We start from the raw sequence: 12,170 nt of genomic DNA, 5'->3' as shown, positions 1-12,170 counted from the left end.
AAACTCATCAAAATATCATACAGGGATACGAAGTTGTAAAAAAGTCATAAGTCATGTATATTCTTGCTCAGCGTAATATTCTGAGTCGATCAGGCGTATAGCATGAGCTCTGCTCGCACCGCAGCACAGCAATAACATTTGTTTTTTGGAACAAAAACCTGTCGTAGCACTGCTGCACATATTTTAGTACTGTCCAGGCAGCAAATTCAAACACTGTTTAAAAATGTTTGTGTGTAGCAAACGCCATTTAAAACTTTATTTAAATAAATAATAAAACTTTATCTTAGGTGTGACGTTTATTTTTTGTCACTCACTGTAACTGTGTACTTAAATGAAAAAGACAATGTTTTTAGAAATACTTGTAGTAAATTTATTTAAAGAATATTTCTTATACAAAGTTACACAAAACGAACTGCTAATTATATTAGCATTAAATTACATATATTTATTATTTTAAGTAAAAAATTAAGTCTTTGAAATAAAAGTGGGGCTGTTGATGTGCATTCAATCCTTTAATTCTGTCTTAATATCTATGTCTACCACTGTATCTAAATCTGGTGTGATAAGTGATTCGTCGTCACCTTCTACCTGATCTAATATACTTGGCGACATGTCATCTTCCTTTAATATGTCTACCTGTTTAAAGGCATTATCCAAAAGGTGGGAATTCAATCGTATAAAAAGCAATCTTTCTGAGCTAAGATTTGGCCTGCTCGTATTAGTGAATATGTGAGAGTAACGTGGTTTAGTATGAACCTGTAAAATAATGTGGATTAGTTATATTAATAAATATGCAGGTATGCGATTTGCAAATACATATCTAGACATCTTCTTACCTGCGTAGCTGGTATGGCAAAACATATGGAACTCAAATAATGCAATTCAGGTTCGCTGAATTTCCACTCTCTCCAGAAGAACAAAATATTTGTATCGACCATTTGAAATGGTAATTTAAGCTTCTCTAAATGGCGATGAAAATCTGCTGTTGTAACATCCTTCCCTTTAATACCATTACATAGGAAATCGTTTAGAAACTCATCTTCATCATCATCGAATTGTTGTTGTGGTGGTGGTGGTGTCTGCGCAGATTCTTGTTGATCTGCTGTTGTTGTTTTCATCATTTGTGGGTTGTAAAGTTTTGCTTGTGACCATAACTTCTTCAAATACTCTACTGCGGTCATTTTCTGTGACAAATTAAGGGTATGCTGGAAACGAGGATCCAAGTACAGACAACCAGTGAAACGATCTTGTTCTAATAATGTCTTAGTTCGATTTTCAATGCTATTTTGCAGCTCCAATGCAATAAGGCCTATGAAACTTTCCTTGTTTGTAAGCTTTTTTACAAGTTTTTCATTGAGAAGTTTACATTTCAACCATTGAGCATAAAAATCGCCGATATGTTGTTCTTCTTCACTGTACCGTGACAAGGTTTTGTGTAGATATTTTAGGGCTTCACAATAGGCAGAAATAAATTCCCACATGTCATCAGAAGCGGTAAATTGATCTTCCGATGAAGCGATAGGTTCAAATTTTGTGTTTTGCAATACACCACGGGCCATAAACAAATCATTGATCATGTCATATGTTGAACCCCATCTCCATGGTGAATCAACTTGTGGTACTTTTAGGTTATTTTCCTCAAAAATTTGATAGTAACCATTTGATTCGTCGTTTAAAAATTTTGCAAAATTTCGACATTCCATAAGCATTTGGAAAATCCGTGGATTTTTAAAAAGATCCATAAAACAGTTATGGGCTATGGTGCTCATATAGGGTTCTACTCGAATGTTACCGATGAGAATATCAGGATAGCATTCAAAATATTCTATTTCGATTTGGTAGCGACAATTGCTAACCTCTCGATAACAATTTACCTTTGAATGATCCCAACTGACAGATACTAACTGATTGATGTTAATGTCGAACTTGTTCAAAATCTCTTGAATGTGTTTCTCGGAAAATTGTGTTTCCCCTTCGTTGAGTTTTATGATGCCCAACAACCGTGTCTCTACTTGTCCTTCTTCAATAAATTGTGTGCTAAGACAAAATGTGTTGGCTGAAGCATTAATATCCGTGTCAATTTTTAGGGACAATAAACGCCCATGTAAATCTTTGCAGCAGTTACTGTGTATATAGGATGCCAATTGATCAATGTTATGTGCAATTCGATTCGAGTCTATGGTGAACTGCTTTGCCTCTTGTTCGGATAATGCACTACAAATAGGTTTTATTATATTCGCCATGTTCTTGCCGTTAATGATATGTGGTTCAATGCCATCTTCAACCACTAAACCAATCATTGAACGCATAAATAATCTCTTATCCACTTCGATGTAGGCCCGTCTCTTCATACGCTTTTCCGTTGGACCCTGCTGACGTTCTTCGAGCATTTTGCGTTTGGCTAATTTTAGAACAGCATTGATTTGTTCTTCATCATAAGTAGACAGCGGAATTTTATGCATCCCCTATTTTTGGTCCGATTCATGTCAAATTTTGGGTCTGGGCATATTTTTGGCTTCTGATTACATTGCAATCGAAACATATGACATATGCAAAATTATGCAAAATGCATAAATTTTTGCATATGCAAAATTTATGCATTTTACATATTTTCTTATGCAACAAATATTTCAATAATAGGTACAAAAATGTTTGTGTGTACAATTTTTTCTTTAAAATTATTTTCAGGCAAGTCAATAAAATAGAGAAATGTATAACCACAGCCACAACCTTCAAAATACCGAAAATCGGTAGGTACCATTCTATGGGGGCTATATAAAGTCGTGGACCTATACCGACAAATTTCAGGAGGAAAGTTTTATGCCCACATCGAAGACAAAATGCCACATTTCAGTCATTTCGGTTGGATATTGAGTCCACAACCTTCAAAATACCGAAAATCGCGAGGTACCGTTCTATGGGGGCTATATGAAGACGTGGACCTATACCGACAAATTTCAAGTGAAAAGTTGTTTACCCAAATCGAAGACAAAATGCCACATTTCAGTCATTTCGGTGGGATATTGAGGCCACAACCTTCAAAATATCGAAAATCGGGAGGTACCATTCTATGGGGGCTATATGATGACGTGGGCCTATATCCAGGTGGAAAGTTTTATACCCCCAAGGAAGACTTAATATCAAATTTCAGCCATTTCGGAGGGATATTGAGGCCATGACCTTCAAAATACCAGAAATCCGGAGGTGCCGTTCTATGGGGGCTATATGAAGACTTGAACCTATACCGAGAAATTTCAGGTGGGAAGTTTTATAGCCCCAACGAAAACTAAATACCAAATTTCAGTAATTTCGGTGGGATATTGAGGCCACAACCTTCAAAATACCGAATATCGGGAGGTCCCATTCTATGGGGGTTATATGAAGACGTGGACCTATGCACAGTGGATGCGCCCAACGACAAAAATCAAAAAATTCATGTCGTCGTTTCAAAAATTTAAAAATGCAAATAGCTTCAAAACTTTCCAAATTTTTCGAAACTCAACTTATTTTTTCCACTTTTCGCGGGTCTTAAGGAGAAAACGCCCCATGAACATGACTAATTTTGAAGAAAAATATTTATTTAAAAATGAGAAAAAATACTTATATTCTAAGCGAATTTATGAAACAAAGGACTATTTTTAACGCCTTAACTTAAGATGACTCATTTAGTAAATTGCCTAAGCATCATTTTTCTAGTTATGAAAATTCCTCTAAATCGCAAGGTTTGCCAAATATTTTGGTTATACTATTGGTAAAAATGAAATTATTTAATATAGATGTATGGATTTCCTTAAACTTTTAGTCACTTTCAACAAATTCGAACAAATGGCCACTAGTGCCAAATTGTAGCCTAGCGCCTGTTGATTTCAAAACTGTATAGACTTTTTGCGGAACTTTGCGGTTTTGGCAGTTATGACCAAAAGTTTAACACCCTTTTATAGTTGCTGAATTAATATTTTTTGGAATACTTTTAAGTAATTTTATTATCCTTTCTTAAATTTGGTTTCAATATAACGTTTTTTGTGCTATTAGCGATTTCTATGGTCACGGTAACTTAGACCTGTAATGAAAACTCGCGAAAAAAGATTTGGCCACGTTAACAAATATTTTTTTTTTTTTTTTTTTTTTTTTGGGACACCCTAATGTTGGACCACGCCAAAAAGTGGAAAGTTTTCCCCGCATTGAGTACAAAAATGCATTATTACAAGTAATTCTGCAGACAAATGTGGTTAAATCTTATAAAGTACAAAAAAAGATGGTAACCCTATATGGAGGCTGTGGTCAAAAGTGGACCGATACGACATTTCTTTATAAGATAATGTTCGGAAATCTGCGATCATTATAAGAATATAGTCGCTTAGAATATTTGGTTGACATCTGCCCAAATAAATCGATATATAAATCATTGGTGAGTAAACCAAATCATGGACCAATACTGAAAATTTTTCGTGGAGATGCTTACAATACAATAATAAGTCCTGGTACCGGATTACAGCAAATTTGGTTGAACAATGTCTTGGTAACAGTAAAATACTTAAATTCAAGATGATTCGTTTCATGGGGAACACGCGAAATTTTGGACCGAGGACCCCAATAGTTTACGTAGAGTGTTTTTAGGCCACTATGACCCATTGATAACAATTTCAGTTCGATATAGCATTTAGAAGTATTTTTGTCACACCTTCCCATGTAAGTGCCACCACTGTGCTATGCCGACAAATTTAAGGTCATTTCGGCGGGATATTGAGGCTACAACTATCAAAATACCGAATATCGGTAGGTACCGTTCTATGGGAGCTATATGAAGACGAAGACCTATGCGGACAGATTTCCGTTGTAAAGTTGCATACCCCTAACGAAGACTTAATACCAAATTTCAGCCATTTCGGTGGGATATTTAGACCACAAATATTTGAATATATTTTTGCATATGGTTTTGCATATGCTCATTTTATGCAGATATGTACAAATATGTCAAAATATGCACGATATGCAGAATATGCAAAATATGCAAAAATTTCTGGGCCTAATTCGTTTTATTTTGTAATAAAACGAGTTTCTGTCTAATCAGATTTTCTCTACGACCATCCTAACCATATATGCATTTGCATAGGATTCCGCTGTCTAATCATAAGGCTTGGGGGAGGAAGCCGATGTTTGTGAATTGTTACTTGCATCTTGCACTTCAATGTCCACACTGTGCACTTTACGTAAATGTTGGCGTAAATTAAAGACGCGATTGTTTCGCATACGAATTGAACAAATTTTGCATTCTGCTATGCCATCCTGTACGTAATTATCGAAATAATTCCATATCTCCACGTTAGCCGTACGACCCATGTTTCTTTAATTGTCTGTCAGTTTTTCAGCAAATTAACGTAGCTGCGTTGCTTATGAGATTCAAAGTTATACTGAAGAATAAAACTACCATTTGCCTATCCCGTCTTATGCTCTCACAAGTACTTTGGTTGCATGGTAAAAATCCACAAACTCAATAGAGGTCTCTTGTGCTCTAGCCTGTTGCCGCCGGCAGCAGCAGCAATGGTACAGTTTAGCTGCTATTTTGCTTACACATACAGTGCTTTGACGATGCTAGTGTCTGTGCTGCTGCTAACCACAAACGAAAAACAACTCGCACAGCAGGTATAATTGAGAGGGGTGAATATGCCTGCATATCTGCTGTCATACAACGCGGCAGCAAAAGCATTATATACTTTGTTATTGCTTTATTTAATTTTTGTGTATACCCATGGTGAATTCATTTACTGTATGTACTGAAGAGAACAAAACTGCCAAAAGGAGAGAATGCAAAATAATGGAAGAACAACGAACAGCTTATAACGTTTATAAACACCCCATACAGACAACTCATGATAAAAGAGATGTAGCAATTAATTTGTACTTACAGTTACACCTCATGCTTATTTAATGTAGCCGTAGAGTTGAAATTAAACCGTAATTATTCTGAGTACCTACTGTTTGCACCAAAAAATACAGGTATGTGATGGAAAACGATTCGAATCCTTTTGTCATAAATCGAAATCGTATATTTCGAATTTTGGTGATTATTTTATTGAAATTGAAAATGGATTTTAAAAATTATTATTTAAATAAGGAGCGTCTGTGAAGCAAAACTATATATCGTCAAAGGCACTCCGAATATTTACCATTTCGATTCTGCAAATAAAGTCGATTCGGTTTTCATCACATACCCGATAAAATAATGTAAATACATACAGTTTGTTAACTAACTGTACATACAGTTAGTCACTAAATCATTGCAAACGATGAATTTATAAGAATTTAGATTTCAATTAGGAATTAGGTACAACAAGAAATTCTTTCAATAAGGTTGGGTTTTTGTACAAATGAACTGATTTACGTGCTTATGACAACATTATGGTAATAAATGCAGGAATCGATCGAAAAGAAAAACGAAACAATAGGCAAAAAGTATAAGTACATACCTGTTTTTTGGTGTCAACTAAATAATTACAAAACATGTAAGAAAAGTCTATAGTCGGACGGAGCCAACCATGGGATACCCTATACCACTATCCCTGGACAATCGCACCCCTCGGAACTTCTTTTCAATGATTGTGAAAATTTAATTATCAAATATCAGAGATGTAATGCATAATACTTATGACCAAAACCAAAAAGTAATCTAGCATGACAAAGACATTTTTGTAGCAGGAAAGGAAAATTTAGTTCACACAAACTAAAATGTAATGAAACCCACTTATGTAGTACTACTACTTCCGTTGTTTAACCGCTACGTTATTAAAATTTGTACCAATTTCACACAAAAGTTTCAGTCCATTTAACCCGCTAAGTATTATCTGATCTTCACGTTGGTTTGTACGCTTCTACTTCATCATAAACTCAAACTTTGTTTAAAATTTTGCGGGTTATTATTTTGACCTACAGAGCCGCTACAAAGTTGGTTAAAATTTTGTTTTTGGTCCATTTCATCCCCTAAACATTTCACGATCATCACCAAAAACCAATCATTTCTATACTGGCCCGAACCCAACCTCCTTCGTTACAATCGGTCCATAATTGCGGCCTTAAGCTTGTTTACAAATTTTAATGGAAGGACACACATCGCGAAATCGCTTTATCTCGTCGAGATATGAATTTTGGCATACCAAATAAGGGGTCTAGGACGAATATTTCGTGGTGTTACATAAATTTTTAGAGACAACATGTAGCACGGGATAAAAATGTGGTTCTCTACACTGAACCCATTATATATTAGACAGTAGGCCCGTTATCTAGCAAACACTTTATTACAATTTACATCAGAGGAAAGGTCAGTAGTTTTTTTCCATATGAAGGCTACTTTGCGAAATATATATGTCCTCAAGGATTTTAAATATCGACCAAAAATAAAATTTTTATATTTTCATACAAAAGTAATGGTCCATTTCACCCGCTAAAGAATATCAGATCATCATTCAAAATTGTAGGCATCTTTTTCGACCTATACTCTTACCCGGTGCAAAATTTCGTGACTATTGATGTATAATTGCGACTTCTAGCGAGTTTATTATTACAATACAAACAAATAACGGAATACATTAGGCTGTAACTCCCCAGCTAACAATTTTTTTTGAGGGCTCTGATATCAGATTTTTTCTGAATATTTTTTAGAATTGTGGCCGATTTCTCTAATATTTTCCTAGAAATTTGACCGATTTTCTATAAGTTTATTTTAAGAATCTCTGCACATTTTCTAAAGAATCTTAAGAATCGGCACTCCGAATTCGTTCCGATTTCTAATGGATTTTCTAAGGAAATTTTTTTTCGTTTGATGTCGAAATACAAAATGACTGGTCATAAAATTCGCATATACAATTTTAAAATTTTTTAAATATAAATGCTACATATAATAATCCAAGCTAGTGTTGATAGCTTCAACATATATGTAGAAGTATACTTCTGCATATTGATCTACTGTTAATCATAAAATGATAACAACAGGCAAAATCAAGTTTGAAATTAGAATCTTCCATAAATAGCACATTGAAAGAAAATTGTCTCTGAGTGGGGTTTCTTCTGTACAGTACGACATGTGGCGTCAGCGTCAGAATTGTTTCCGATTTTTTCAGAAAATCTGAACTTTTCTCCGAATTTTTCCAGAATTTCTTTCCGAATTCGGACGGATTTTCTTAAGAAAATCTAAATTTTTCATCGAATTTTCTTCCGAATTCGGACCGAATTCTGTCAGAAAATCTAAATTTTTCTCCGAATTTTCCAAGAATTTACTTCCGAATACGGGCGGAATTCGTCGCGAAACTCTAATATTTTTTAAGAATTTCCTTAGAAAATTCTTTCCGAATTCGGTGACCACGTCCATACAACTTTCGTACCAAATTCGGTACGAATTCGGCATCAGAATCGGATATTTTTTCAGAAATTCTGTCCGAATTCGTTTCGAAAAAAATGTTAGCTGGGTCTGTTATCTGATCATGCACACCAACATAATTGACATCAATTGAAAGGTCAAGCGTTCCACTTTCAAGTATATCTCACTTCCAGGAATTAAGATATAAACTGTATATTACAAATTTTCACAATTTTCACACAAAAGTTTTGGTCCATTTAACCCTCTAAATATTATCCGATCGCCATCTCAAATTGCAAGCTTCTCCTTTGTGATATACTCTTACCTTATTTAAAATTACGTGTTGATCGGACTATTATTGAGACCTACAGAGACGCTAGAAATTATTATGTTTTTGGTCCATTTCACCCGCTAAATATTTCACGATCATCGCCAATAAGAATAGGGATCTATTCTGATTTGAACCCGACCTCCATACAAAATTTCGTGACGATCGGTCCATAATTGCGGCCTGGAGCGTGTTTACAATTTATAATGGACAGACGGACGGACACACATCTCAAAATCGCTTTATCTCGTCGAGATATGAAGATTGGTATACCATATTGGGGGTCTCCGACCAATACTTATGATACCCTTTTCCACATTGTGGTATAGCCCAGTCAGCATTTGTTGAAAATTTTTATCAAATTCGAGTCTTTTTTGATCCGACTGCAAGATTAAAAAGCTGAAATATGAGCTCATTTTCTGATCATAAATGACTCCTCTGTCGGGAGGAAAACGTAACCTCAGGCGACCCTTCTAAACAAATCACAAATTAGTCTTCCTCTGCATTAGTTTCGAGTCATTTTTGCCCATTAACTGATGGCATATAAAGTCTTTTTGGAGTCGTATTTCAATCATTTATTGGTGATATGTTGATTAATTTGGGACTCTTTTTCGAGTCATGTTTATAATCGTGTATAAGTCTTTAGGGAGTCATTTATGAGTCTTTTTATTAGTCGAAATAAATTAAAAGAATTTTTATTCTTTTTGTTTCTTTCCTTTGTTTTATAGTCTTTTCTGCTTTGTTATGTCTTTAATTATCCTTTATGTTGCGCGGTGGTTAGTATTCTGCTTCTTCATTTCACTTCCCAGCTAACATTTTTTTCCGAATTCGGACAGAATTTCTGAAAAAATATCCGATTCTGATGCCGAATTCGTACCGAATTCGGTACGAAAGTTGTATGGACTTGGTCACCGAATTCGGAAAGAATTTTCTAAGGAAATTCTTAAAAAATATTAGAGTTTCCCGACGAATTCCGTCCGTATTCGGAAGTAAATTCTTGGAAAATTCGGAAAAAATTTAGATTTTCTGACAGAATTCGGTCCGAATTCGGACGAAAATTCTGGAAAATTCGATGAAAAATTTAGATTTTCTTAAGAAAATCCGTCCGAATTCGGAAAGAAATTCTGGAAAAATTCTGAGAAAAGTTCAGATTTTTTCAACAACAATTCTGACGCTGACGCCACGTGTCGTACTGTACAGAACAAACGCCACTCAGTGACAATTTTCTTTCAATGTGCTATTTATGGAAGATTCTAATTTCAAACTTTGTAATGATTTTGCCTGCTGTTATAATTTTATGATTAACAGTAGAACAATATGCAGACGTATACTTCTACATATATGTTAAAGCTATCAACACTAGCTTGAATTATTATATGTAGCATTTATATTAAAAAAATTTTAAAATTGTATATGCGAATTTTATGACCAATCATTTTGTTCTTCGACATCAAACGAAAAAAATTCCCTTAGAAAATCCATTAGAAATCGGAACGAATTCGGAATGACGATTCTTAAGATTCTTTAGAAAATGTGCAGAGATTCTTAAAATAAACTTATAGAAAATCGCTTAAATTTCTAGGCAAATATTAGAGAAATCGGACACAATTCTAAAAAATATTCAGAAAATCTCAGATAAAATCTGATATCAGAGCCCTCGGAAAAAATTGTTAGCTGGGTTGGCAAAACTTGAACATGTGTTGTGTTTGTCTATACACTTAATATTATACGTTACATTTATATCAAAGTTTTTTAGAAAGTGTATATGAGAATTATTTACAACCAAACAAAAATAAAACAAAACAATCAGTTTTTAATCACCTATGTGTTCAAAATATGATCAGAAGATACATAATTATAATCACTTTACAAACACCTACATGATCATTTTTTGATTAAGCATTTTTCAATCTTCATGAAGATCAAAATGTGACAATAAATAACGAAACAAGTAAAAAAGTATCAGTCGGCTTTGCCGACAGAGGTATACCCTCAGCATGTGTATATTGAAACAATTTTTTCCCAAAATACGTATGTATTTAGGGGGTTTTAAAAAATTTGGGCCTTTGAACCGACAAAAATGTTGATTAGAATAAAAGGAATGGATCGACATTGACGGTTATGGAAGTGGATCTCCAGCCACAACATATGGTGTCATAGGGGTTTTTATACTCTTCGGGCTGTTTGCTCAAGAAGTATGGACTTGCCCCTAAAAAAAACTTTTAATATCGTAATTGAGGCAGCGAATGCAAGTTGCTCCAACAAAAATCAAAGTTAGTCGATAATAGGTCTTAAAGTGAACTTATCCGAAATTTTTTGTGGGAGGTACCGGATGGAGTGGACAAGCATAGTCCATATTTGAACCTTATCTATATCTAGTAGATATATTAGGATGTGTAAAGTATGGACCAATTCGGCCACTCGCTTCAACAGTTACCGTACGAACAATATTTCCGAACATTTTTGAACTTTTGTGGGGGAGGTACCCGAAGGAATAGACCGATATGGCTTATCTTCGAACTTAAACTATGTTTGGACAAAATATTACTAAGGCCAAATTTTGGACAGAATCGGAAGATCCGTTCGAGAGTAATCTTGCGCTCCAACCACTACGCAAGGTGTCATAGGGGTTTTTTGCAACTTTCATGCTATTTTCTCAGGAAGTATGGACTTGCCCCTGATGAAACTTGTACCGTCGTATGGAGGGCAGTGAATACAAGTTCCTAAAATAAAAATCAAAGCGATTCGAGAGATGGCCCTAAACTGAACTTTTCCGAAATTTTGTGTGGGAGGTACCCGAAGGAGTGGACCTATTGAGACTATATTGGAACCTCATATTACTCTGGTAGAAAGTTTACGCTAGACAAAGTATGGACCAAATCGGTAACTCCCTTCAAGAGTTATCGTGCGCACAAGCTTTCCGAACATTTTCGAACTTTTGTAGGGGAGGTACAGGAAGGAGTGGACCGATGTAGCTCATCTTCGAACTTAAACTAAGTTTGGGCAAAATATTACTAAAGCCAAAATTTGAACGGAATCGGTTCATCCGTTCGAGAGTTATCGTGCGCTCCAGCCAGCAGGACAGACAGACAGACGGACGGACATGGCTAGATCGACTCAAAATTGTCTAAAACACATTTCGTCCAAACATACTTGGGGTCTAAAACCATTATTTCGATGAGGCACATTTCCATCGTATCAAAGTGTATATACCCTCCTTAGCCTAAAGGCTGAGGGTATAAAAATAGTCACATTTTAAACGCCTCAATGATTTATTTGTGATTGCTACACATTTGTTGTTGTATTTTAAATTGAACTCTTTTTAATCATTACAGGGAGTCACTTTCTAGTCCCTTTCTGATCATACAAGCGACTTAATCAATTTTTGATCACCAAAAGGACTCTAAAAAGACTCCGCAATGTGATGTAAGAAAGCGAGCACCAATGGTGTACAACATCCAACACCGCGCCGAGAGAAAAGGAAGGCAGACT

General features: G+C 35.2%; 1 protein-coding gene across 1 annotated transcript; it reads right to left on the bottom strand.

Moving 5' to 3' along the window:
- Positions 1 to 346: 346 nt before the first annotated feature.
- On the bottom strand, positions 347 to 5,617 carry LOC141400709 (uncharacterized). The gene is made up of 3 exons (XM_073980152.1): positions 5,172 to 5,617; positions 837 to 2,401; positions 347 to 756 (listed from the first exon to the last, which is right to left on the bottom strand). Exons 1-3 carry the CDS (start codon positions 5,338 to 5,340, stop codon positions 505 to 507), a joined length of 1,986 nt encoding a protein of 661 aa, XP_073836253.1. The 5' UTR covers positions 5,341 to 5,617; the 3' UTR covers positions 347 to 504.
- Between the last annotated feature and the right edge of the window lie 6,553 nt (positions 5,618 to 12,170).

Source organism: Musca autumnalis, unplaced genomic scaffold (genome assembly GCF_047663935.1).
Source record: "Musca autumnalis isolate F117 unplaced genomic scaffold, ASM4766393v1 scaffold_4, whole genome shotgun sequence".
Taxonomy (NCBI): Eukaryota; Metazoa; Arthropoda; class Insecta; order Diptera; family Muscidae; genus Musca; species Musca autumnalis.
Note: the sequence above shows the minus strand (reverse complement) of the source record. Positions and strands in the feature narration are given on the sequence as shown.

Bases quoted from the DNA above. Each gene is read 5' to 3' on its own strand.
- LOC141400709 (XM_073980152.1), bottom strand. From the start codon at position 5,340: ATGGGTCGTACGGCTAACGTGGAGATATGGAATTATTTCGATAATTAC. The intron at 2,402-5,171 runs GTAACAATTCAC...TTCTAAAATTAG, and splicing joins CATTGAAGTGCAAGATGCAA to CCAAACGCAAAATGCTCGAA. The intron at 757-836 runs GTAAGAAGATGT...ATTATTTTACAG, and splicing joins TTGCCATACCAGCTACGCAG to GTTCATACTAAACCACGTTA.